The sequence below is a fragment of the Numenius arquata genome, chromosome Z (assembly GCF_964106895.1).
Source record: "Numenius arquata chromosome Z, bNumArq3.hap1.1, whole genome shotgun sequence".
Taxonomy (NCBI): Eukaryota; Metazoa; Chordata; class Aves; order Charadriiformes; family Scolopacidae; genus Numenius; species Numenius arquata.
In genome coordinates this window covers 60,674,190-60,699,479 of record NC_133616.1, presented here as the reverse complement: position 1 = coordinate 60,699,479, position 25,290 = coordinate 60,674,190, and the positions used below count along the sequence as shown (strand labels likewise).

Below are 25,290 nucleotides of genomic sequence, written 5' to 3'. Positions count from 1 at the left end.
AAAATACCATTTGGTTTAAATATTCCAAATACTGGTTTTGCAGATTTCAGTAGGCCAGATGAAACTTCCAATTTTACTTTCTCCAAGAAAGTTTCATAGTGTATGTTTTCCTTAAATTGGCTATTTTCTTCCAGCAAATAAAAAAGCACTGAATGCTGAAACATGCTGCATCTGAACATATATTATCTGCACAGTAAAAATTTAGCAATTTATGTTATTGATACTTTTTGAAAGTAACTTCTGCATAATTTATGAAAATGGTTAAGAGTTTGAGGTAAGAGACTGTTAGGTTGTGTGTATGTGAACTCGTAACTAGGAGGGGAGTTTGCATGATCATAGTGAAAACAGCTTTTACAAATCCGAAATACTGATGTTGTGAGCATTTGTTTATGATAAAACTTGGAAATAGAAAATGTAAGACATTCACATTTATTATCTCTGTTAATTTATGCAAGTCATGTGAAGTTATACAGATATCCTCATAGAAGGGAACCATGCAACTTTTCCCCTCCACACTACCAATAACCAAGTTACTTGCAAATCTGTAATACTTTCATTGCATACAAACAGCCCATTCCCAACACAAACATGAAAGGAAAAGCTTTTGGTGTGAATCTTCGTTTCTGATGGTTTTAAGCAACTGAAAATGAGGCAATAAGAAGCTGTTAGTCTGCTTCTAGCATTAATATCACAGAAGTGCCACTATGCACCACCTGAAGCTTTGCTACTCAACTGTACAAATGGTATCAGTGATACTGCCGTGCATCCCCCACCTCTGTGACATTAAAGCCGTATGGGTGAAGCACACCTAGATGTCATGGCCTTCAAGACAGGAGACTAGACTGCTCAAGATGTTATCTAAAGAATTCATGAAACATAAACCCCACCCACATGAAAAAAAAAAAGCTTCCAGTTTATTCTCTTACCTTCAAATGCTTGACAAGTGGAGTCACTTTCACCCCACGTGAAAGCAAATACAGCAGAAGACATCTCTCTCACCTCCTGTACCTCCCCTACCGCCCCCAAGCCCTCCAATCCCTCTCAGCATGATCACCCTGAAGGTTTGCTTAATTCCCAATAGCAGCTGTCTTGTAAGGATGAATACAAAAGCAATATATGTTAGTCTGAAGATGTAGATTTAGACTGAAAAAGTCTTCATTTTCAAATATCAGCTTTTCTAAAATGGCTTAAAAAGAAAAAAGTAAGTAACTCTTATCGCAAAATAGTAATTCATTTAAAAAAAATTAATTCCTTCAGACAAATTACCGCCATGGAGGATTTCCCATAGAATAAGAGCAACCCTTTTGTGAGACATAACATCCTACTGCTTTTTGTAATGAAAAGCAAAAATACACTTGTTTTTGTTTTGTTAAAAGTAAGGAAAAATTAATTTCTGTGAAAGACATTATCTGGAACATAAACACTTACTTCAACAGAACCAATCTTCCTGGATCTTGGAAGGGGTGACTTTCTGTGTATATGAATTGGGTCTGATACCATTGGCTTGAACATCACTACTGACCGATCTGTTTCATCTCTTTTAGGAGCATGTGCCTCCTCATCACTGTCATTTCTGTGAGAGGTTTTCTTTGAGCCTTCATTCTACAAACAATAATATAAATATTTTTCAGTTTAGCTGCACACCTTGCAGCACATAGACAGAAGTGGCTGTTAAATAATTCTTCTGCATAAACATAGAGCAAGCCAATTTTAAAAATACAAGATGGAAATCACGTATTATTGAATGAATTGTTCTAAACTTTAATAATCTGCGTATTTGCTCCTAACCAGCCACTGCATATGACAGTGTGGTCCTAATTAACCACACTGTTCAGCCAACATATCTTAATCCAATTTTCTTTTGACATAGTAATAAAAACCTGGCCCCACAAGTCAACAGGAGAATTCCAGGCAAGCTTTGCTTTCATTAATTTCTCAAAAAGCAGGTGGTAACTCCACAGACTTGACCATATATCTTTGAAAATATCAATCTTTCCTCAACAATCTGTATTCTTAAACACACCTTACTTCCTTAAGTATTTCTCTCATTTGCCAGAATATCATTGATGTGACACTGATGTTGTTATCACTTTTCTTAGAATATTTCAGATTTCTAGCAAATATTCTGGCAAAGCCATAGAAGGTCCAAATTATTTGTCCATTCAAAATGGAATAATACATTGGGACAGCCTATATTTTACTAGATCTTTTTCTACCAAAATAAACCCCAGACTTTTATTTTTTACCTAACAATTTCCCAGTGTTTATTTTATGTATGTCTGCATCCAGAAAAATTTACTTTTGCTTTAAAGAAAGGCACAATTATTACCTCTCTGGAGGCAGGTCTGTATCCATATCCAGCTGGTAAATTTTTGTCTTCCTCACAGCCTTTGGCTCCTGGACTAAAGTGCAGCTCAACGTGAAAACGTTCTTCTGAAGAGAGTTCCTGAAGGAAAATTATTAAATAGGTTTACACTTGAATATGTAGCTTTGCACTACTTGTTTCTGAAGATATTTATCCATTTTAAATACCTTGTTTGGATCCTCATAAAGCATGATAACAATCTGTGTCATGTAATTGAGTTCGTTGACAACATTTAAATAATCCATAGCTCGTTTCCATTGCTCATCTTTTGATTCCTTATGAAGTAAAGGAAAAAAAAAAATCAACAAGTAAAACCCAGCTATTTTCTTTAAGAACACTGATGATTTCCCTTTTTCCCCATTTACGTGGATTTTACATCCCTAGCACAAGTACAAAGCTTTTGACAGCTAAGCAAAAAATAGAGATACAACCAGAAAAGAAAAGTCACTCAAAATTACTCATCAAATGAAAGAAAAGTGGAGACCAGAACTCTTCATATTTTATTTCAGTGCACCTTTCATGTTCTTTTGCCAATGATAATATGCCTTGTAGACAGAGGCACAATTTTAAACTCCCCCGATATAATTGTTAATTTTGCATTAAACTCATTTTAACTTGTATATTGTGGAAAATGTTTCTAGATACCACTCCACCAGCCAAACAGAGTAATTGAAGGTTTCTAGTATATAGAGGAAATATAACCATCACATGCCAAACTATTTAAAATGAATATTCACCTTTTTTCATGCTTCAGAAAAAAATCATTTAGTAATCCACCTCAAACAAAACTTAAAAGTTTATCAGCTTAAGACTAGGAGCATCTCTGCTGTAGCATATGTCACAGAGGTCTAGAATTAAAAATGCTTTTGCCATCATTGAGTTTACTCATCCGTTACCAGAAGCAAGTATGTCAACACAACCATTTCAAAAGTTAGTACATTCATCAAGCTCTGTCTTAGAAGCAGCCATGTAGAGCTTTGTGGTGCTACGTTTATCCCCTAAAAGAGCTCAGCTAGGTCCTTTCTCTATCTGGAGACCGTGTCTTTTTTAGCATTTGGTTTCAAAGCCAATCAGATGGAGAGTAATGCACCCCCTTCAAGGTATTCTACAACAGTACAGGAAAGTAAGACAATCCACCAAACAGGATAAAGTTTGCACTACATGAGCAGTCTTGGAAGTCAGGTAGGGAGGTCTGGACAATATGCCAATGGTCAAAACTAATAAGCCAGTCCAAAATTCAAGAGAACCCCAAACGATAACTTGAAGGAAAAAGAGTTGGAAGAATTACAGGTTACAATGCAAGACAAAAAAATGGATTATCTGCCATTTTCAAATCTCTTGTGAGACTGTAACGTATAGAGCTGGACACACCAATGGAACTCAGCATTACTTTAAAGGGCATGCTGATTTCCACCAGTGTGGACACCAGCAATTTGAAATATGCCTCTGAATATATAATAGGAAATCAAATGTTTGAAAAAATGTGATAAATTTCAAAGCCATTTAAGAAAATTGAGCTTACAATTGATACAATTTTAGTAAGATCGAGTGCTTTTGGTTCCTCTCAAAGTATCAGAGCTGTAATGGAAAAAGTGTTCAACTTACATCACATAAGGCACCATAACGAAGGGTGGATAACAGGGAGTGGACATGACTCTCGCTGGTGAAATAGAGCCGTGTACGAACATGGCGTTCAGGGGACATAACACCCCTGGAGTAACTTGAAAGAAAAAAAGTCTTATTAGACCATATCGGGATGTGTCCCTATTTTAGAAATAGTTTTCACCAAATAAATAATATTTTTAAAATTTCTATGAGCTAGCAAGATATTTCAAATATTAAATCTATGGACTATCTCCATTAAGTCTTATGGAAATTAATGTAACCATGTAAAAAAAGTAAAAGACTTACAGAGGGTGAAGCTTATTTACAGTATCATCATCTTGAGTTCTCTGAAGGTCAGAACGGATTTTCCTAACTAGAGGAGTGCAGTAACCTTTGGCAATCTCTAGTTTCTCAGCCTTAGAAATACCATATTCCTGTGTAAGAAGAAACTGACTTTTAGAATTCAGTTAAAGATTAAAATGCCTTCCAATACAAAGCTTGTATATTAAAGCCAACTCAACATCTATTTGTTTGACCTGACTGCAAACTGCTTTGTTTAACATTTTTATTACATTTGATGACTGACACCCCTTCAAAAGTAACAAGTGGTTTGCCTTTTTGCTGTTTGATTTGACAATGAGAAATAGTTTTTCATTCACTAGTTAATCACAAAAGTGGATTCACTTTTCTGGTACAATAAAGCTTTTTTCTTAAGCAAAACATCTAGGGAATTATTCTTCCTCTTCTCCCTTCCCCAGATTTAGACATCTATGATGCATTTCATGTCACCCGATTTCCAGTAGCTTTTTTTTTTTTTTTTTTAACAGTCAATAAACACACATAGCCACATTACGTATTTAATACCGCTGTCTTAAGTTTGGGGTGCAACACCCCCCAGAAGATCTCCTATTCACTTCAAATAACACTGAAAATGGTAGTTTAATACAAATGGAAAATATTGTATCTGTTACACTACTTATGATGTTTAAAAATCTGCTCTTCCAGAAGCTTCATGCTCTGTGCTGCAGATGATATGAAAGTACTCTCATCATTTAGATGAACCTTCTAGTTACTCTAGAAAGCAATGTAAGTAATTTTCTTTTGCACTGTGTAGGCTTATCAAGTTTTCTTTGTTTTTCTTCCTTCAGTATGGGTCCTCATTTTTACCTGCTCTAACACTCTATTCAAAATGTAAGCTTAACAGGCCCACATGACACAACACACACTTAGTATCATTCCTCTTTTTGTCCTTCTTGCTGTCAGAGAGTCTGAGAGATGAGGAGAGGAAGAAGTTCCCTCTCTTGCTGCATGCAATACGGACAAGCCGCTCTTGCAACAGTGCTCTGTAACTGCAGGGACACTTGGGGAAAGCTTTAGTCTGTTCTGTCCTGTTACCACAAAACAGTTTCACGTCCTGCAGACTACAGCATTATAGAGCTAACCTGAGTTTAACAGCCTGTAGCATATGGAAGTTTAACTAGTCTGCTTCTGGCCTGAAATTCTATGAAACAATGCAGTTGTTCACATGCACTCCACCTAAATCCATGACGAATGGCTGAGATGAACCACTTTATTTTAATACACTGCAGTAAAGGAAGGAAACATGTTCACAGCTTAAATTGCTAAAAAAATCCACTTTGAACACAGCTTAATGAATTATGAATCAAATTTTTCTTGCTAAAAATAATCAGCTTGCTACCAGAAAATGAGAGGTAACATTAAAGGCTTCTATTACGGCAAAATACAGGAACCTTCAGTAGAAAAGACAGAGCAGACATGTTCATGAAATATGAAAAAGCATTTATTCTTCAATCTATTCTTTTTAATAACTGAAAATACTTACCTGAGGGATCACAATGTCAGCTAAAGCTTTTGAAAGCCTATATAATTCCATTGTGTTTTCTAATTTTAAGGAGCCATTGTGTTGCACGTCATATTTTATACAGTCATAAATATCAGGAATTTTGCTAATATCGTATCTTCCATTTTTTGTTTTAAAGTCTTTTTCCAGCTTGGCCCACCTGCGCAGCATCAGTTCTAGCGTTTCACTGTGGTACAGCTGAATATCTGGATAGACACATATCTCATATAAGTAAACAAAACCATCAAAGTAACTAAAGGAAAGTTTTAATTACATGGTAGTAACAGTTGCATACAGAGAGATAAAAGGGATCAAATAAGTTAACTGCATTACTTCTGAGAGGAGGGAATAGATGTTCATAGGGTTAATTTTACTGCTGAAATCATCACAGCTATGTAGCTACATCAAGATAGCAGAAAAGCTTCACTGCAGAAATGCACCACTGGCCCTTTAAGCAAAGCCAGAGCACCAAAAGTAAAGTGTCCTACAGTACAGATCATATATAAATAAAAGCAACCAAATAAAAGTTGTAAGAAAATTCTAGGAAGTAGGAAGGAGGAAGAGAGGCAGGACACATCTCTGTTTTAGAACAGACCGCATATCCCATTTGTCTCTCTCACCTACACGTGTCAACAGCAAGAGCCAAGAAACTGGCAGGAAGGATGGATTATCCCCATCCCAGGATAGGAGATTAGCCCAAATAGACAAAACCCACTGATGCTGTATCTACAGGGGACACTTGCACTGCTCAACCTCAGAACAGAAGCTGTTTGCATACTGCACATGGCAGAAAACATTGATAGCCAATATTCCAGTATTTAGCTAGTACAAAAAAAGCATTGTGGTCACTTCCAGCTCTAGTTTTACTTGTGTCATTGGTTTACCACCATTAATACCGAGTATCATTCTGCACAATACTACTACACAAGATATAGCAAGAAACAGATCTTCAGCAAAGATACTTAAATATACAAATGTACCTATGTAACTTAGCTTTAGTACCAACTGCTTTTTCTATTACTTCTGTGGACTGCTAAGTTTCAAATAATTAAGACAAGAATTTCTGCAAACACCTGAGGCCTAGCCTGAACTTGTAAACACCACAAAGAGTCCTTACTGCAATATGACCACGTGTTCCTCCTGCTGTTTACTTTCAAATTATGCATATGGATTCAGACTCTGAAAATTCCTAACCCATTGTTGATTAAAATTCTGCTAAAAGCGAGTTTAATGATGAGAAGTTATGTTACAATTCTCTCTCGGGTGTAAACAAGAGAAACTAAATACAACTACAAAAAATGTTTAAGTACCTGCAGACTTTGGATCTTCCATTCTTTGCCTGATCTGAGAAGTCAAGCTCTGGATCAAGGAATAGACCTTGTCACATGTCTTTACAGGATTTTTAATAACCTGCATTGATTTTATCAATGAGATGCTTCCAGATGGAGTAAGCTGCAATTTGAGAAAAACACAAAATTATCTAAACAAACTGACTAGATTTGAAAGAACTGGGGAGATAAGATGGAATGTATGAAAGATTCCAAGTACTGGAGAAAAAGCATTCAAGCAGGTTGTATTAATTTTTTAAACCATTTCTCAGTGATCTACTTCCTTTGAAGCATTAAGAAAAGAAAATACATCAAAAGGTAGTAAGGTAGAGATTCAAAGGTGACAAGAAATTAATAGGGTAACCAATTCTATACAGTAAATATGAGCAATTTCAGGAGTTGCTAAAACTCTTCTTTTGTTCCCAGACAGGAAAATTGGAAAGACCTTTAAAACTTCTAATAAACTTAGCAACTTTCCATAACTTCCTTTCAAGCAATTATTATATTCAAAAGCTCACAAAAAAAGATGTTATTGTTAGGCTACACACCTCACAAAATACTCTTTGTTCTATAAAGTACCATCTTTAGCATAACCGGAAGGAAGAACCAGATTTGTAATAGTAACTGATACCTGAAAAAAAGTGTGTCTCTTCCTGTTATAGGTTTTTGTTTCTACAGGACTGCAGCACACAAACACAAAGAAACCCTTTAAATGTATGTATATCAAGAACATACAAGATGTCCTTCAGAGGTGGCTTAATTATACAAATTGTAGAAGCTGCAAATTATCCCCATCGAGTGTCACTAAAACAATAGTCAATATCCATGTAAGTGAGGCCTAGCCTCATTTTTTTCAGAGAAGTCTGCGCAATCCCAAGTAAACAATGATATTAAACAATAATTTATATACTTAACACACATACATATTTGCACTTTCCCCAGTTTCCTCAAATGCACAGGATAATTTGGATATGGAAAACTCCCGCCCTCTACCTAATAGTAAGCAGTTCCCACCTCCCTTTTAAGACTAAGTAAATCAATAGGAAAGGTGCTCTGGCACAGACAAAAAGACCATATTGTTTTTCCAAATCACAAGTTAAAAAAAAAAACAAACCCAAAGTTTAGTTACTTTCAGTGGCTGTCTTAGAAGAGTATGGTCTTTTAGTTCCAGCCACATTTCAAATCCCATTGTATCTATAGAGGAAAAAGAAGGGGGAAAATAAATAAATTCTTGAGGCCTTGTACCCTCTCACTTTTTCCAGGTACTGCTGGATCCACTGCTAGCAGTGGTTTGGATGATACTTTTCATCTGTACATTTAAACAAATTCACATAGAGTATACATACAGGGTAATAAAATTATTTTTCAATAATTCGTTATCAATATCTTTTAGAAAATAGCAGTTTAAGCTTAAACCTCATTTGAGGAGTTGTATTTAGTTGTTATACCAGACAGCGTAAAGGCAATTGAAAGAGAAAGAAGTTTCTTAACAATACCAAACATTACTCACGTTTAAAACCAGGAATAATCATGTGTGTTCTGTACTAAATAAGCATAAAGTACATTAATATGCACCAATCTGGCATGTTAGTGAGACATTTCCTTTCACTGATTAGAAAGTATTCTGCTGGTTTTCAGCATCTTAGTATTCTTAGTTAAAAAAAAGGCCTTGTAGCAGATCAAGTACTGAAACAACTGCAGTAGGCAGGCAATACATTTTGTAACACTATACACTGTCCAAGTAAAGATTACAGGAAGTGTAAACAAGATAGTTCCATTTCTTGAATAATTAAAATATTTTTAATGGAACAGTAAAAAAGATGTACGAATGAGATCCCCATCTACTCCCACTCCAAAGGTTGTAGCTATTCCGACGACTCAAATTGCAAGACAGCTCACAACATCTGATATCGCAATTGGTACAGCTTCCTTTGTACTTCAAGCTATTTGCAAGCACACAAATAATTTTTCAAAACAGATACATAAAAACACTGTTCATTACTTCTACACAAAAATTAGCGCAGCTATTTACTTCATTTCGTAGGAAACTAATCATATGCTAACCTTATCATAGTCATCAGCCGTGAACTCTCTGTCTCTCTGGAGAATTTCGTGGAGTCTTGCTTTAACGCGATGCTGACAGCTGCTTAGAGAATCACTGTCACTATCCAACAGACCGTTCATATTAGCACTTTTCACCATCTGGACGAGAATAGGAGTCAGCTCTCCCTCTAAGGCCAGTAGTCCCTGAAGCAAATAATACAATTCATCAAGCAAACATAAAGAGAATATAAAACAATCTTAAAAAAACCACCCTAAACACTAATTTAAATTCAAGATTGTACCACTTCCCTATGGATTAGATAAACAGGGACTTTGCAGACAATGCAGATATTTGCATAGAAATGGCCCCCAAAACACTGCCTGGCTGTGCAGGGTTGCTACAGTTGGTGTGAAAATGATGGTGCCATATCACAGAGCATGCTCCCCAGCACCAGCTGAAGTGACCCTAGCATCTCAATGGTGCTGTAATTGCTCCTGGGAAGCCATAGCTGTTCATGTCTTGGGTTGCAGGGAGTGCACGGTGCCTTCTCCCTGACACTGGGAACAACAGCAGCCTGACTTGTGGAGGACACGCTCTGTTCCCAGGTACTGAGTCACCAGATAGTACCTATGGGAAGAGTTAGCAAACCAAATAGCATCTGGGGAAACAAGTAAGAGAGACAGGGTCTCTGCAGAGACACTGCAGGGGAAAAAGCCCAAACTCTGTGTGGCACATCAAAGGCTACAGTTCAACAAGTGGTGAATGGAGACTTCAAAAATGGAGAAGGTTGGAAACTTTTGTGACTTTTCTGGCAACAGAAGGACTCTGAGATAAGGAAGGAAATGGGCTGGTGTCTCCTCAAGCCTGCTGATCAAGGAGAAAGCAGGACAGACAGCTGAAATAGTTCTGCACCAAGACATACAGCACGGAAACAAGTAGGAAAAATAAAAAGTCTGAACACTTGCTGAGTCTTTAAGTTTATTCTAATTACTAGATACAGGGCCTTGTGGAAGCCAGGAAGGTAAGGAGGTGGAGTTGGGTTCTAGATAGAGGAGTAGCTTGAACACCAGGACCTTTGCTTTCAAACCAGTGACAAGATCTTATTTGTAAGGATCAGAGGACAAATAAGAACAGGGCAACATCATGGTGGGCCTCTGCTACAAACCACCCAATTTAAAAGTGGAAATAGATGAAGGCTTCTTAACACAACTGGAGAAAGCCTCCTGATTGCAGGCCGTGTTTTCCATTGGTGCCCTTAGCCCTGGGTACCTCATGCACAGGCAATACTGCAATCCAGATCTCTGGAAAATACCCAGGACAATGCTTTGATCCAGGTTCCTGATGAGCTATTGAGCAGAGGCTTTCCCCCAGACCTGCTACTCAGAAGTGTCAGGAATGTGGAGGTCAATGGCAGCCTGGGTAACTGAAATCTTGTATTATGATAGTTCCTTGGAGAAGTGAACAAGACAAATAATCGCATTAGAGCCCTGGCAGTCTTTAGCTTGTTCATGGAATCCTATGGAGGAGTGTCCTGAAGGATAAAGCTGCCAGGACAGCTGGATGATCTCCAAAGACAACCTTCTCAAAGCCCCAGAGCAGTCCACTGACGTATGGAAAGTCATGCAGAAGGTCAGCATGGATGAAAATGGAACACATAGAAGGTGAAAGCAGGGATGGGCTACTTGGAAGGAACAGAGACAAGACCTGAACACGGCGGGTGAAATTATGAACTGCAGACACTGTAGAAACTCCATTCCTGGAGATACTGAGAACTTGACCAGATATGATTCTGAGCAACCTCATCCAAACTGGCTCTGTGCTATGTAGAGTTAGACTAGATGACCTGCTGGGGCCCCTTGAAACCCAAACCTCTCTATCACTGTATTATTACTGAAACTCGTTCACCTAAGTAGTAGTCATGTAACAACACACTGTCTGTGTCCTCTCACACAATTAAAAGATCTGTATCACTGAAATGAGGAAAAGAAGTGAATGAATTATTAACAAGTGCAAGTATTATGCATGCAAAGGGCTACTTGGGAGGAGCAAAATGTAAGAAGTTCTGAATTCTGTGTTTTATATTAGTAGTTCCTATAAATTCAGGTTCACAATTAAAAAAACCCAAAGTTTGTGCCTTTTAAGCATCACCACAAAATTTTTATAATTTCATATCAATAAATATACATTAAAAATGTTTTGATAAAGTGCCAAGATGCAGTACTGCTAACATGTCTTACTTATTAGGTACCCCTTTTGACAGCCAAAGTAAGTCTCCTGTAACAACTTTAAGAAACTACTTCTATTAATTCAAAAAAACCCCATGAATGTACAGTCTGTACAATTTCCATTAAAATATAGGCAAAGTAGTTTGTTAATTCCACATTTCTGATAGTTTCAAACCCTCTAATTTCCTCTATAAAGTTACAAATCAATGAATGAAAGATCATTTCAATGAAAAGTCTTGCCTTTCGAACTCCAAATCACTGAAGTGACTAAAAATTGCAATTTTTGCTCATGTAAAATGAATACATTAATGTCAAATCAGTTCTAATGTCTGTGCTTTAACCAACACACACACACACACAATCTGTCACAGAAATCTGACAAAATTTGAGGAAAGTAAGCCCTAAACAAATAAGAAAGGTGCAAACTAAAAAAGCTGCCAATCGCACCCTGGGCTGCATCAAAAGCACAGCCAGCAGGTGAGACCCCCACCTGGAGTACTGCATCCACCTCTGGAGCCCCTAGCATAAGAAAGACAAGGACCTGCTCAAGGGGGTCCAGAAAGGACCATGAAGATGATTAGAGGGATGGAACACCTCTCCTATGAGGACAGGCTGAGAGACTTGCAGTTTTTTAGCCCAAAGAGAAGGCTCCAGGGAGATCTTATAGCAGCAGTCTTCCAGTACTAAAGGTGACTCTTCATCAGGGAGTGTAGCAATAGGATAAGGGATAACAGTTTTAAACTGAAAGAGGGGAGATTTATGTTAGAAATTAGGAAGAAATTCTCTACTGTGAGGATGGTGAGACACCGGAATAAGTTGACCAGAGACGACATGAATGCTCCATCGCTAGAAGTGTTCAAGGACAGCTTGGATGGGGCTTTGAGTAACCTGGTCTACTGGAAGGTGTCCCCGCCTGCGGCAGGGGACTGGAACTCAGTGATCTTTAGGGTCCCTTCTAACCCAAACCTTTCTATGATTTTGGAGGCTGTTACTGGAAAGGACTAAGGTATATTGCTAGTGCTGTATAATTAACACCTGTCTGCATCTGCTCAAAGAACTTCAAATGCTTGGCACGTTAATTGGACACTTCTTCACACTGAACTAAATACTCTTTGAAAGCACATTTCTTTTAAAACACAATCTCATTAAACACTGTGGACTGTAATAAACCATAAACTTCCCCCAGTCTTCAAAAGAAAAAACAAACTTGAGAACATCAGAATTTTATAAATTGTAAATATGATTTCACATTGTACCTTTGCAAAAGCTGCTGCAGTCATCTGAACTCGTCCCTCATCAGAAGCGTAGATTTTGAGATCATGTCGGTAAGTGCTATGTAATCTAAGTAAACCACATCCAGGAAATCCAGCATAATCTCCTACCAAACAAATATTTTGCTCAAACTCTCAGTTTGCACTGGATTATCTTCAAAAGGGATTAACGCTATTCAATACTTTCTTTTCTTTTTTTTTTTTTTTAAATTTTATTTATTTTTTTTTTACCTTGTCCACCTGGATACATACACCTGAAAGCCCTTCCAAGCTCCTCTGCTTGAACCCTGCCTGCAGGGGTCAATTCTCCTCCCCATTTTAGAACCAGAAGCAGGGACGGCTCATTTCTTCTATTATCTAATTGTACACAAAGAAAGGAGTTTAGTAGTCAAGTATTTGCAAATGAACAAAAATATCTGGACTATGCAGGGTTTCAGTAAAGGATCTCTTCAACATTATGAATCTTTAATAGCATTCTAACATTAAGAAAATATTGAACTGGAGAACTAAACAGGCAGTTAGAGAAACCTGAAGTAGTTAAATTACAGAGGAAACATAAGTGAAAAATATCTAGCATGAAATCTGAAGCAAAAAGTAAACTAAGACACAAAAATTAAGACAATTTGGATGCTAAATACCCTAAAATTATTTCAGTCAATAACCATGGGTCAAGGACCAGAAAAGTTTATAAAAAGTTTTAAAGATAGCAGTAAATGTTGAGTGGGATTTCTCATCCTGGCCTCAAAATACCATTTTGACTGAATCACTGAAGCTTCTTTTCACTCTACTTTTTTGTTACAAAAAAGCGATGTTAGAATACAAATATACTACATAGTTTCACGTGTATGATTTAGCACATTAAAAGACTCTGAATACCTGACAACAATACAAACATTCATGCTAGAGAACATATTCTTTCTCTTAACATCAAAACATGTTATACCAGTAGTCCGTGACTATTTAAACACACGTTAGATTAAGCGATTAGGTGCAAAAGTCATACAATACCTTCCTCTTCACTGGAAGTCTTTGGGCAACCATGAGGAAGGTATGTTAACTGAACTTTGCGATTTATGCCTGAAAAATGCCCGTACCTGAAGTAGGAATAGGGGAAAGTGAAAGGGGAAGAGGGAGAGAAACTTTTAAAATATTTTTCTCCAAACCTGCTATGCTCCTGTAACAGGATATAATAAATCTATGCTGGTCACTGACTTGTACATTTGACCACCATTTCTTGAAGCAGTGCTTAGAACAATCCTAAGTCACCAAGTACAGAATGACTACAGAAATATCAACCATTCTACAGTGGAACATTTAAAAATACTACTACCTTTTTTCCCACCACTGAACATAGAACTGGGAAAAAAAAAAAGGCATTTTCAGATTGCACAAGTAATTAATCCATCTGGATCCACAACTATAGTGGCTATCAGTATTCAGAATCCAATCTGGCAGTGTAGATGGCTACTATTTTGTTAGCGAATTAAGTTCTCAGTATTTCAAACTATTGTCATAAATTTCAATAATAACTGTCTTTATCCTGTTTTTTTAAAAATTAAAGTTATGTATTACCATTTAGGGTTCTGAGACTCCAGATCTTTGACAAACCTTGAAGCCTTGGGCTTTCCTTTTTTTTTTTTTTTTTTTTAAAGCATTAAATATTTCAGTCTTAATATACAAAGCCTTATTTATTTGGAATCCTCCAAGTTTGCTGTAAGCAGACAGTACACACGGTGAAAGTTCTTACTGGCTCCATCAGACTTCATCACACACTGCCAGAAGCAGATCCTGCACTAAAATACTTTCATTTTAAAAACATGCAAGAAGATAAAAGTTTAGATCAAGGAAAGTAACTTTTGATGTAGAAGGTATATGAGAAACTAGATAAAGCAATAAGTTCAATTAAAAAGGTAAAGAGACAAAACAGAGAGATGGCCCAGTTCTCCCCCATAATGTCAAATATGACATCCTTTCTCTTGATAATCTCGGTGCTTGAATTAATATAACGTTAACTATTTGATAGCCATTGCAATCCAAGCAGTAACTGGTCAAACAGGTCAGAATAGCAGATACAACTTTGTTGCTATGAAGCCTGAAAGTTAGACACTTACATTTCTAACACAGTCTTTAGCTGTTCAAGTTTTGCTTTACTTTCTTCAATTTCAGAATCATTGTTTTGCCCAAGTTCTACGAGGAGTTGCCTTGCTATATCAAGCACTTCCTATAGAAAGGAAACAGGATTTACTCAAATAAATAATTTTCTACTTATAAAGTACTACAGCAAGAAAATGAAGACAAACTTGCCTGCAACTGTTTTGGTTTTTTCAGTTTTAGTTTTCCAGATTTATATCCATCACATTTTTCAAAGAGATCAAAAAACCTTTAAAAGAAAGAATACTGATTAAAACCCACGGTTAATAAGTTAAAATATTACTTGAACAAGTGGCTCATAAACTTAAAGCTGTCTGAAATTAGCACCTTTACACTATTTGAAGAACATGTTAAAACCTGCACTACAAAGGTCAAACCAACCTTTACTCAAATCCCATTTCCCAAGAAAGTCTTCAATACATTAGAGAAATAAGAGCACTAAAAACATTCTCTTACTGCCTTGCTAAGTGTTTTTTTTAAAAAAAAAAGGGAAGATATCCTATATATCAAATTACATAATATTCGAATATAAAGCTATGTCAATTCTTACTCTTCAAGAGCGATCCTGAACAAAAGCAGGGACCAAAAATACCAAATGAGCATTCCTACACTTTTATAGCATGTATCTCTGAATGCAAGAATCTAGTCCTAAAACAATTACTTTTTACTGAAACTGCACTGACTTCCAGGCCAATTATGTAAGGCACTTTACGAATGCTAACATAAAGATGGTATCTACCAGGAATTCAGAGGCAAACTTTGACAAAAGTAAAAGACAAAAAGGTGAGATGCAGTAAGATGACAGCTCATATACGAACAGTGAATGATAAACCAGAAATATTCTCTGCTGAACTATTTTGAATAAAGACGTCTATAAAGCCAAATGCATTTTTATTAAGATCAAGCTGGACTGCTCACAAGGCACAGCACATGATGAAGGAAGACTGCAGAAGCAATTTGACAGTCCTGTAAGGGAGAGAGAGGGGCTTAAAAGAAAATAAAACAAATCAAAAAAGCAATTCCTGCTCACTTTGTTTCTTGCAAGTCTCCAAGAACTGAGCTCTGCTCTAAAGCATCCAGACTAACTTCTACAAAGATTCTACTTACTTCTGGTGTTTTACTTCCATTTTCATTTTTTGTTTTGGTGTTCTGTCCCCATGGCGTATTACGGCTATAACACATCTAAGCTCCATCCTGAAATTTCAAGAGAGTTACATTTCTCAATTCTATACATGAGACTTTTATTTAATATGAAAACCACCACAAATCAAGAAAATTGACAAAGCCATAGTTATCTGACATAACTATAGAAGTGATGGAAGGATATGCAAGAATATAAGGTTAACTGAAAATGATGTAAAGTATAAAATAGAAATACTGATTTTAAGACTTGGGTAACTACAGAATATCTATTTTAAGTAGCTTTTAAAACAACGATTTTGAGGTTCATTAAATGAGAGAGCATGTTTATTAGAAGCGCATATTAAGTTGGTGCTGGAACAATGATTAGCAGTGAAAGAAGCTATGCATAAAGGATGCTACACTTGAAAATCTGCTGTTCTATACTCAGCTTGACTAAGGGTCAGAAACTCTGACTGCTGGCAATAGCAATTGTGATTCCTTCCTTGTTTTCATCACACAAAACAAGCGTTCATAGGCCAAAGTGGTCACACCTTGTGAAGAGAAAAAAAAATTCACACAAAAGTTACATTTAGAGTTTGCACAATTCAGGCGTAGCTACTATTTTCTTACATTGTTCCAGAGGTGGTTGGCACAATAGGGATGTCTTCAGCTTCCAAAGGAATTGACCATGGTATCTGAAACTGGGGAGCAAGTTCTCTCATTATGATATTTCTAAAAAAGGGGTTAAAAAGAAGAAAAAAACACCACTAAGTTTACAGCACAGCTTATACAACATATACAAACTCCAAACCAAATAGATATTATATATGTGCATTTTTACCAAAGTGGTTTTAGAGTACTAATGGCCATGAATCTCTAGATGCATATTTTTCTTTTACTTGTGTAATAAAAACCTACCTAAACAATTTAAAGCTAGTGCAACTGCTAAAGAGATAACATTAGCTTAATGACCCTGGATTTGTAAGAAACTTCAGTTTTTGAACTCCAGTTCCTGAATGAGTTCCTTGGATATGATTTAGTCTTGTTCATTTAAATATTCAGATACCTGACTCCACTGCCATAACGAAAAGTCTCTGATAATCAGCAAGCTATTCTCATCAAAGAGTAACTGGTACCTTTAGTGGTAATTTCTCAAAAGTTACTGTGATAGAACTGGAAAAACAGGTAAAGCCTCTGTTCATAACTAAAAAATGATAACACTGCCTCCTCTTGCTAATCTTCTAATGTTCCGTTTCCAAAGCATTTCATCAAAACATTCTGAACTTCAGATCAGTATCTACATAAGAAGCAGTAACACGGAGGAAAAAAACCTGTGCATTTTTAGGTAGCATAATCCAAAATTTAATTTCTAAATAGCTCAGAAAAAATCTGCTGTTACTTAACACTGCAATATGTTACCTTAAGAAACAAACCATAAGGAAAACATTAGGAGATGACTTTTTCGGAAAATTCTACAGCTGCAACAATTTGAATAAAGAGAAATCAAAATGGGTCTGAGAATTGTAACTCTGACCCAAAAAGTGGTCTAAAAGAAAAGGACCACAGTTGTTATCTAGTATTTCAGCTTAGCTCTTCCTCCATTTAATAAGATCCCAGACCATTTGATAACGCAAAAAGTCATGCTGTATCTCATCAGTGCAATCTTCCTGTAAAGCCAGCTCAACTGGCCAAAAAGTTATTAGCCTGCTCCAAGGGCAACATTTCATGGGCACAGAGTTCACTACTCAACTCTGTATGATCCCTTGTTATACCTCTTTTTTGCTTCCAGTAGCAGAGAGAAGATGGTATGACAGAAGACACCTTAATACTGTATCAGTTTGGATTTACAGTATGAAATCTACAAATACAGAAGTATACACCAGCTTCAGATCAAGGACAATGTACAATAATTTGGGAACATATTAAACAGCAGCAAGCACAACCATCCAGTGGTGCCTCTCTACTTCAAAAAAAATCTCAACTACTTTTAAGAACTTAATCTGGCTTTCAAAATACTTAATTCAGTTAGCCTCAAGTGTTCACAAAACACTCAGACTCAGATGTTTGGGATGATTTTAGGAATAAGGAATTTATTTATGATTTATGAATTCATTTGGGATTTTTTTTAGTATTTTATTTATTTTACTTCATTTTAAATAATTAATTTAGGAATAAGAAATAAATTGTACATAAACTATAGTCACATACAACAGAGTGAAGAAGTAAAACTCCCGAGATAAAAATCAGTAAACTCTTACCCCAGTATCTTAGCACAATCGTCATAGTATTTCATGGAGTTTTTCACAAAACTGAAGCCATTCACATCACAGACATAGGACTGTCCATTAGCACGCAGCAAATCAAAGCCACAAACTGTTTGCTGTTTTTAAGAATAAAAGTTCAAGTCATTGGTCACCTTCCTTAGGATTGTTTATTCTAAATACCATTTATGTTTTAACATGGTATTCATCTGAAAGCATGATAAAAATACGACAGATTTTATACTTAGTACCTTTTGCCAGTTCCATGTTAGGTTCACTCATGTCATGCAAACATCTTCCTACTTTAAACCTTTACCCCCAACTTGATTTTACCCTTCCTAACAGGGACCCATAGCAGTATCAGTATCAAGTACCAGTATTGAAGGTTAAGTTCACATGCGCACAAACTTAACCTTCAAGATTTACAGCGTAAGCAACGATGGGCCTACAAATCCCCCATTCTGACAATGTTTTCCCCTTACACATAGTTTTTAAGGGTGGCAGACAAGAAATATCGATAAAAACATTCTTGTCCAAATTTAAATTCGACAGGATAGTTTTGACATTGACATAATAATTGACATTACTGGTACAGGATACTAGATGCTATTTCAACAGATTACTGTTTTAGATCTCAAAGCTTACTTTGCTGAGCGTTAGAGGGATAGGCTCAGTGGCAGCCTACAGGCTCCAGAATGCCATCATAGCTACACACAGGTAATGAGACAGACTGAAAGACAGCCTTTCAATTAGACAGGTGAAAGGAGGGTAAGAGACTGACTGAAGTTTTGAACAAAGGAATCTTAAAACTACACAAAAAAGGAAACTATCAAAGACTTCAAGCAAGGACCTAGTCATGTCAGTACCAAATTAACATTTAATTGGGCCCAATGTAAATACGAGGTAATAGAAATTACAAAAACATAACTACTTAAATTGTGTTTCTCTTAACTTCGAAACCATTAACAAAATGTGCAAACACATTATGCATAGAGCAGATACACTGTGGAATAGCAAAGCACAATAGCAACATATGAATTCAGGAACTCATGTAACATAGGCAACCCATCCAGAACTTTTCAATGCATTAAAGGAAGAATTCTTCTAAATTAAAAAAAAGGGTGTGGATGAGGAAGTTTAACTTTACGCCTTCTTAGGAGTTCTGCAGCTATTAGCGCTGCTGGCTCCGTGAACCAAAATCCCATGGAAGCTTCATGTAATAAACAATTGATTAGCACTAAATGTTTGATCAGATAGGAAAGTAATCAGCTTACTTTAAAGGCAAGGCATACTTTCCAAGCAATTAACTTCTCTCTTGCATTCAGGATGACTGGATACCTCACTTCTTTTCCTTCACTATCTCTTTCTACCTTGCCATCCAGAGCTGGAGACTTCCGGGCTTCAGCATGAGCATAGTCTGGACCTACTGTGTAGACCTTTATTGAAAAACAGGAACTCTTGATTCAGTGTCATTAAATTACATTACATATACGCATACATTTTGGTAAATTTATCTAAAATGTGGTAACAACTTCCAAAGATACTAACTGCTTTCATCATTGAAAAGGTAACTCTAAAGTACCTTCCTCAATGGCATTCTCTGCCCTCAGAGAACACCCATCATTTACTGACAACCTAGGATAAAGCAAGAGGAGAAAACGGTTGGAGCACAGGTAAAGAAAAAGAATTTAGTCAATTGCCAATTTAGTCAATTCAGGCAAGAGGGTGAGTCAGGTGAAGCTGCTTAATATAAAGTTGACGGTCTTGTTACTTGAAAAAAATCCATTATTTATTTCGGGTGTTAAAAGTCCACAGCTGCCTCTTGATTTTGACTACAAGAAGTAGCCAAAATAGTCCCCACCTCTCAAGTCATTTCCATCTCTTCACGTTGCAAGAAACTTTTCTTTTTGGAAACAGTTTGTAAAGCTCTTACACAGATGCCTGTAAACTCAGATTAACCTATTGCAAAGTGTTGCCCAGTATAACCATCTGAAGAGTATAGCTCACGAAAACAGCAACTTAGAGAATAGGGAATTTGTCTGAGAATGTTCCCCTCTTTTATCACCAAACAGAAGAAGTTCACTGTGATTAATAAAAGAGCTCTTTGGCCTAAGACTGGACTTTTTGTCTAAATATGGTGATCTCTCACGCATATTGTAAAACATTTCAAGTTTTGCGATGGGCTTAAAATAGCCAGAACTAACACAAAGGTAAAGAAAGCAATCTCCATGCATCGCTGTCTTAATACCTATTCTGTTATTGCTCTATTTTAGCATTCTTTAATGATATCTAATCTTTATATCTGTTAAGAAAATAATTACAGATAAGATCAATGCATTATTTTCTGCAATTTCATATAGTTTTATTAAGTAACTTTTGTTTGTTAATTAGAATACTAAAATAGTTGGTAAAATCTATTTCATTTGCAGACATCTTTGTAATCTTCAGCAGACAACTAGGCAGCATCTGTTTATACAGGAAAGTATACGCTGTTCTGGCACTAACAATACAAAAAAGAAAGAATGTGTTGGGTAATAACCCTCTAGCACTGGATTCTAACATAAGCAAAGTTGCTCTATATTACAAGCACTGTGTTTAACTAGAATAAGAATTACGTTGTTTACTTATGACCTGTACCAAAACTTCATTAAAATTAATCCTTGACACAAAGATATACTTTCATCTTTAAAACTGACAAGCTCTTGGAGCACTTGATTGTTCTAAATATAAATAAGAACGCTCAGTTGTCATACCTTCACATCAGTGCCATCTGTAGGCATGAATTCCTCATAAATATAGGAGCCTGTTTTTCTCACACTGCTTTCGGGGGAATAAACACTGCTTCTGCTGCCAATCTGAAAGGAATATTTTTCTATTAATAAACTCATAGGCTACTGCCTGGGAAAATTTAAAACTCCTTAAAATAACACACTTGTACATACAAGAAAACACTTCCTGTATCAAAGGAAACACACAGGTTTTGATTGTTCCCATAAGATTTTTGTAAGACTCTTAAAGTGCACTGATAGCGTGTGCTTCTTTTATCTACAAGAATCTGCAGTGGCTGACAATCTACTGCAAGGAACAAGGGTCTTCATTCAATCTACATGTTCTCCTGAACTGAATTTCTCCAAACCACCCCTACACCTACACAAGCATGACATGACAGAACAGGTCACAGCTAACATATGCATAGGACAGAATTACTCTGCAGTTCTGTCAGACATCTACAGCTTCTCAATGGCTTTAGTACAATACCCTCACCTTTCGGAAGAGCCTTTGGCTTCCACCCCCAGCAGATGTTGGATAGTAAATGTAAACATTGTGGTCCTCAGCACTAACTGGCTTTTCTACAAAAGGCTTTTGGAAAATTTCTCCATTCACTTCCACATGATCTTCTCCTTCAATCAAATTGCATTCTGAAGAAACAGTGAGAACAACAGAGATGTTATAATATATTCATGGAATGGAATGGTTAGAGACTTGGGGTAATTTTGCACATTGAAATAATAAGATTATGTCACATTTTTGTTTCACTGATTTGTTACTGACTGCACAAAGAGTTAATAATGATCATGTGGTGAACATGTCTGCTGTAACACTTCTACATTATATTACTTTATTAGGATGTTCCAGGATTTCTGTTGATTCCCTCAGTATCAGACAAGAAACTGCCTCCTACAATGCAAAAGCTTGCATGGGTGGTATGTTTTTGGAAATGCTTCGAAGACAGGGGGAAGGGCTGTTTGCCTCTTTCCTCAGTGCCTTTCTCTGAAGTATCAAGGGGATGGCAGATGGACAGTGAACATGGTGTGGTGTCAGATGCCAGTGCACATTTAACAGGCTGAGAACTGTCTCATACTGTTGACAGATGCACCTTGTACAGAGGATTAGGTCCTCTGGAATCAGGCATCAGGAATCTCTTCACTATTGGCTTGCTGCATGCAGCAGCTTTTATTTGACCTTTCTAGCATAAATGAGTCCTTTTTCCCTGAGACTACGCAGACATTTTAACCTAAAATTTTGTAACTCTTAAGAGCTACGCCACAGTAATATTTCAATTTTCTTTATTTTTTTCTTATGTCTTACACTTACGTCTTGACCTGTCGTTGCAATCTCCTATTGTCGCTCTAAGTTTTCGTTTTAGTAGAAAAAGCTGTTAAGTTTCTTTTTAGGTACAGAAAAAAATAATTCCAATTTATATTCAGAGTATGTCACCTGCAGATCTGTCTGGGCTAGATTTCCCTTACCTAGTTGCTTATACTCAGAAGGGAAAGTATTCAATGGCCTGACTTGTTTCTGTCAATATTAATTTCCTAAGTAAAATTACTATTTATTGTCAGAATGTAACATCATGAATGTTGCTCTCTCTGGCAACATATCAGAATCTCAATTTGAGTTTGCAGGCCCTTATATTCCAGTTGGTTTATGATGGGTTTAAGAGGATTGTGACCCCAAGCTTCAGAACCATGCTTTTCAGATGTATGCATGTACTGCCTTTGGCTGGGATGGAGCTTACCAAGCCTCAACGCCTTTTCTGTTTCACATACTGCCCCCAAGGCCAGTAGGGGTTAATCCACAACGATACTTTAAATATTGAGGGAGAAACCAACTACTACACAAATGAACTAATTGTCTAGCAAGTGAAATTTAGCTCTCCACTATGTACGTACTTTTCTCCAGTGGAAACAAATGCCAATGGTCATCAGTTTTTACCTTGGGGATTGTTTGGATCACGGTTCAGAACTGCATAGCGAGGAAGTAAAATGCCTTCGGCTTTAAGAATACCATATACTTCTCTCCTAGAAGAACAAAAGTTGCACGGTAAGACAGCAAATCCTGCCAATATTTGTATTTTACAGGCCGTTGAGTCAATGAGGAGAAAAATACATACTGGGTTGGTTTTTTTTGAATCACACAGGATAAGAATACATACAAAATACTCATTAATGTAATGCTTTAAAGGTCACTGACACAGGTGTACCTTTGCAGTGATCTCACCAATGTCAGTAAAAATGTAATTTGCTATGCCAGTCCTGTCCTCTCCACTCCAGCAGTGCAACAGCAATTTACATAGAACAATTCTCTTGTTATAGGAAACTACTGACGTGAAGAGTTGAAAAAGTTTATATGGGACAGCAACTGAAGGCATCCAAAATAGCAAGTCTGCTCACTGTTTAGATAGCTCCAATGTTTATGTATTTTGTTGAATACTGTTTTGTTAATATTTGCTATGCATGATTGCAGCTCCAAAAGAAAACTAACTTTGAATAACCACGTGATCTTTGAATACCAACAACTTCTGTTAAGTATCCACTTAACAGAAAAACAAAACCTTTAGTAAGTCACATGAATTCTACAATTATGGGAGGTTGTGCAGTTGCTATACATACTTACGCTATACAGATTTTCAGAGCTTAAACTTTTTTATCTGCTAAGCTTTAGACAAATGTATCACCAAATTTCTACCTTGGTAAGTCTTCAGCTGTGTCAATATAACAGCAGTAAAAGAAAAAACACACTTAAGACATACGCCAGAAAACTAGGGATACATTAACAAAGCATAACATTCACTGTAATTTTATTTAGACTACTGTACAATACAATGGAACTGTTGCTGTGCAATAACAAGATTCTCACAGTCTCTGACTTAAAAGTAGTTTGCTGTTTACAGGTAATTAGCGTTACTTACCTGTCTTGTATGTGATACTGCATATTCAAGTCATTGATTATGAATGGATTCCTGAGTTTTGCATAGGCAACTGCTTTGTCCAGTGGAAATCCTAAAATATTTATTAAGGCAAATAAATTAAAACTACAAAACACAACACCGGTAAATAGTTTGGAACCTTCATATCCAAGCTTTAGAGTACAACCAGAGATATGGCTTAAGTGGGAGAATGCTCCCTCAACTATAGCCACACACAACATAACCTTAAGTTGATCATAAAACCACAGCCTAATTTCAGTATAGGCTGCCAAAAGTAGCAGTCCTGTCTCCAATCCCCTCCTCCTCACTCCACATGCCCTCCACTTCCATGGGACCAGAACTAAGGCTTTTATTGCCCCTGCCCGAAAATAGGATTTTTAACTTAAGCCTAACCATATCTGGTTCGCTGCCAGGCCCACAAAAAACCCCTATATGTTAGCAGAGATACATGAACAAGTGGCCAGAGACCCAACATTCCCACTCAGAAAGTAGCATGCCTTCACAGTTCTTGGACCACATAAGTATTAGATCACCATTTCCACTGGCTCCACAAATATTTACCAATGGAATAGCTATTTTAAATACCACGTCAGACAGGACTTTCTCAAGCAATGAAAACAGTATAATTTAAAAAACTTGTATTTTAAGAGTCAGTTGTATTATTTTAGATACGACAAACGAATTGCTTCCTAGGAAAGAAAAGACAAAAAACATACGACAACCCTCAAACTGGTTAAAGTATTTAGAAGTCAAAAATACTTATGGTATTATTAGAAGATTTACCTTTAGAATGAAAAGAAATGAGACAGTCACATAAAGGCCAGTTTTCTACTGGCTCATTCAAAATAACATCCTCTTCAAATATTACCACAGTTATGTACTTAAACATGGAGAGGCGTTCAAGAATTTCTTTCATTGGTTTGGACTTAGATTTCTTAGCCATTGAACAAATCCCAACCGCGATTTGTCTTTCTGGTGGCTGAAGAGGGAAGGAAAAAAGCAATTACTATTTTAAAGTTTTCTCAGAACACAACAGACTTTTACCAGCACAATATTAGAGCAAATACTTTCTGTTAAAATTCACATACGACCTCTAATTTAGCATTTAATCAGGTAAATTGCTAGCAGGTAACAAAATGCAGCACACCGCACTGCATCCTTATGAAAAATGGCTCAAAAAATGAAACTGCTCAATAGCTCTACGCTACTTTTTGTGAGTACTGTATCAGGAACAAATACACAAGATCACAATCTAAGTCAGAAATGTCAAATCTGAATTAAATCATATGTATGGCTTACTCCGAAATTAACTAGCAATTTATTTTTAAACTATTTAATTTTTCTACA

General features: G+C 36.6%; 1 protein-coding gene across 1 annotated transcript in view; it reads right to left on the bottom strand.

The window, feature by feature from the left end:
• PPIP5K2 (diphosphoinositol pentakisphosphate kinase 2) overlaps nucleotides 1-25,290 on the bottom strand; it is a 51,830-nt gene that overhangs the window by 13,031 nt on the left and 13,509 nt on the right. The window contains exons 3-24 of the mRNA XM_074166196.1: nucleotides 24,727-24,922; nucleotides 23,926-24,016; nucleotides 22,950-23,035; nucleotides 21,498-21,652; nucleotides 20,987-21,088; nucleotides 19,508-19,669; nucleotides 18,231-18,352; nucleotides 16,603-16,704; nucleotides 15,958-16,044; nucleotides 15,004-15,079; nucleotides 14,811-14,920; nucleotides 13,708-13,793; nucleotides 12,931-13,056; nucleotides 12,685-12,806; nucleotides 9,224-9,406; nucleotides 7,142-7,283; nucleotides 5,814-6,037; nucleotides 4,277-4,404; nucleotides 3,971-4,085; nucleotides 2,533-2,640; nucleotides 2,330-2,446; nucleotides 1,429-1,602 (exon numbers count right to left, since the gene is read on the bottom strand). Coding sequence (XP_074022297.1) covers nucleotides 1,429-1,602; nucleotides 2,330-2,446; nucleotides 2,533-2,640; nucleotides 3,971-4,085; nucleotides 4,277-4,404; nucleotides 5,814-6,037; nucleotides 7,142-7,283; nucleotides 9,224-9,406; nucleotides 12,685-12,806; nucleotides 12,931-13,056; nucleotides 13,708-13,793; nucleotides 14,811-14,920; nucleotides 15,004-15,079; nucleotides 15,958-16,044; nucleotides 16,603-16,704; nucleotides 18,231-18,352; nucleotides 19,508-19,669; nucleotides 20,987-21,088; nucleotides 21,498-21,652; nucleotides 22,950-23,035; nucleotides 23,926-24,016; nucleotides 24,727-24,922 — 2,814 coding nt within the window. The remainder of the gene's footprint in view (nucleotides 1-1,428; nucleotides 1,603-2,329; nucleotides 2,447-2,532; nucleotides 2,641-3,970; nucleotides 4,086-4,276; nucleotides 4,405-5,813; nucleotides 6,038-7,141; nucleotides 7,284-9,223; nucleotides 9,407-12,684; nucleotides 12,807-12,930; nucleotides 13,057-13,707; nucleotides 13,794-14,810; nucleotides 14,921-15,003; nucleotides 15,080-15,957; nucleotides 16,045-16,602; nucleotides 16,705-18,230; nucleotides 18,353-19,507; nucleotides 19,670-20,986; nucleotides 21,089-21,497; nucleotides 21,653-22,949; nucleotides 23,036-23,925; nucleotides 24,017-24,726; nucleotides 24,923-25,290) is intronic.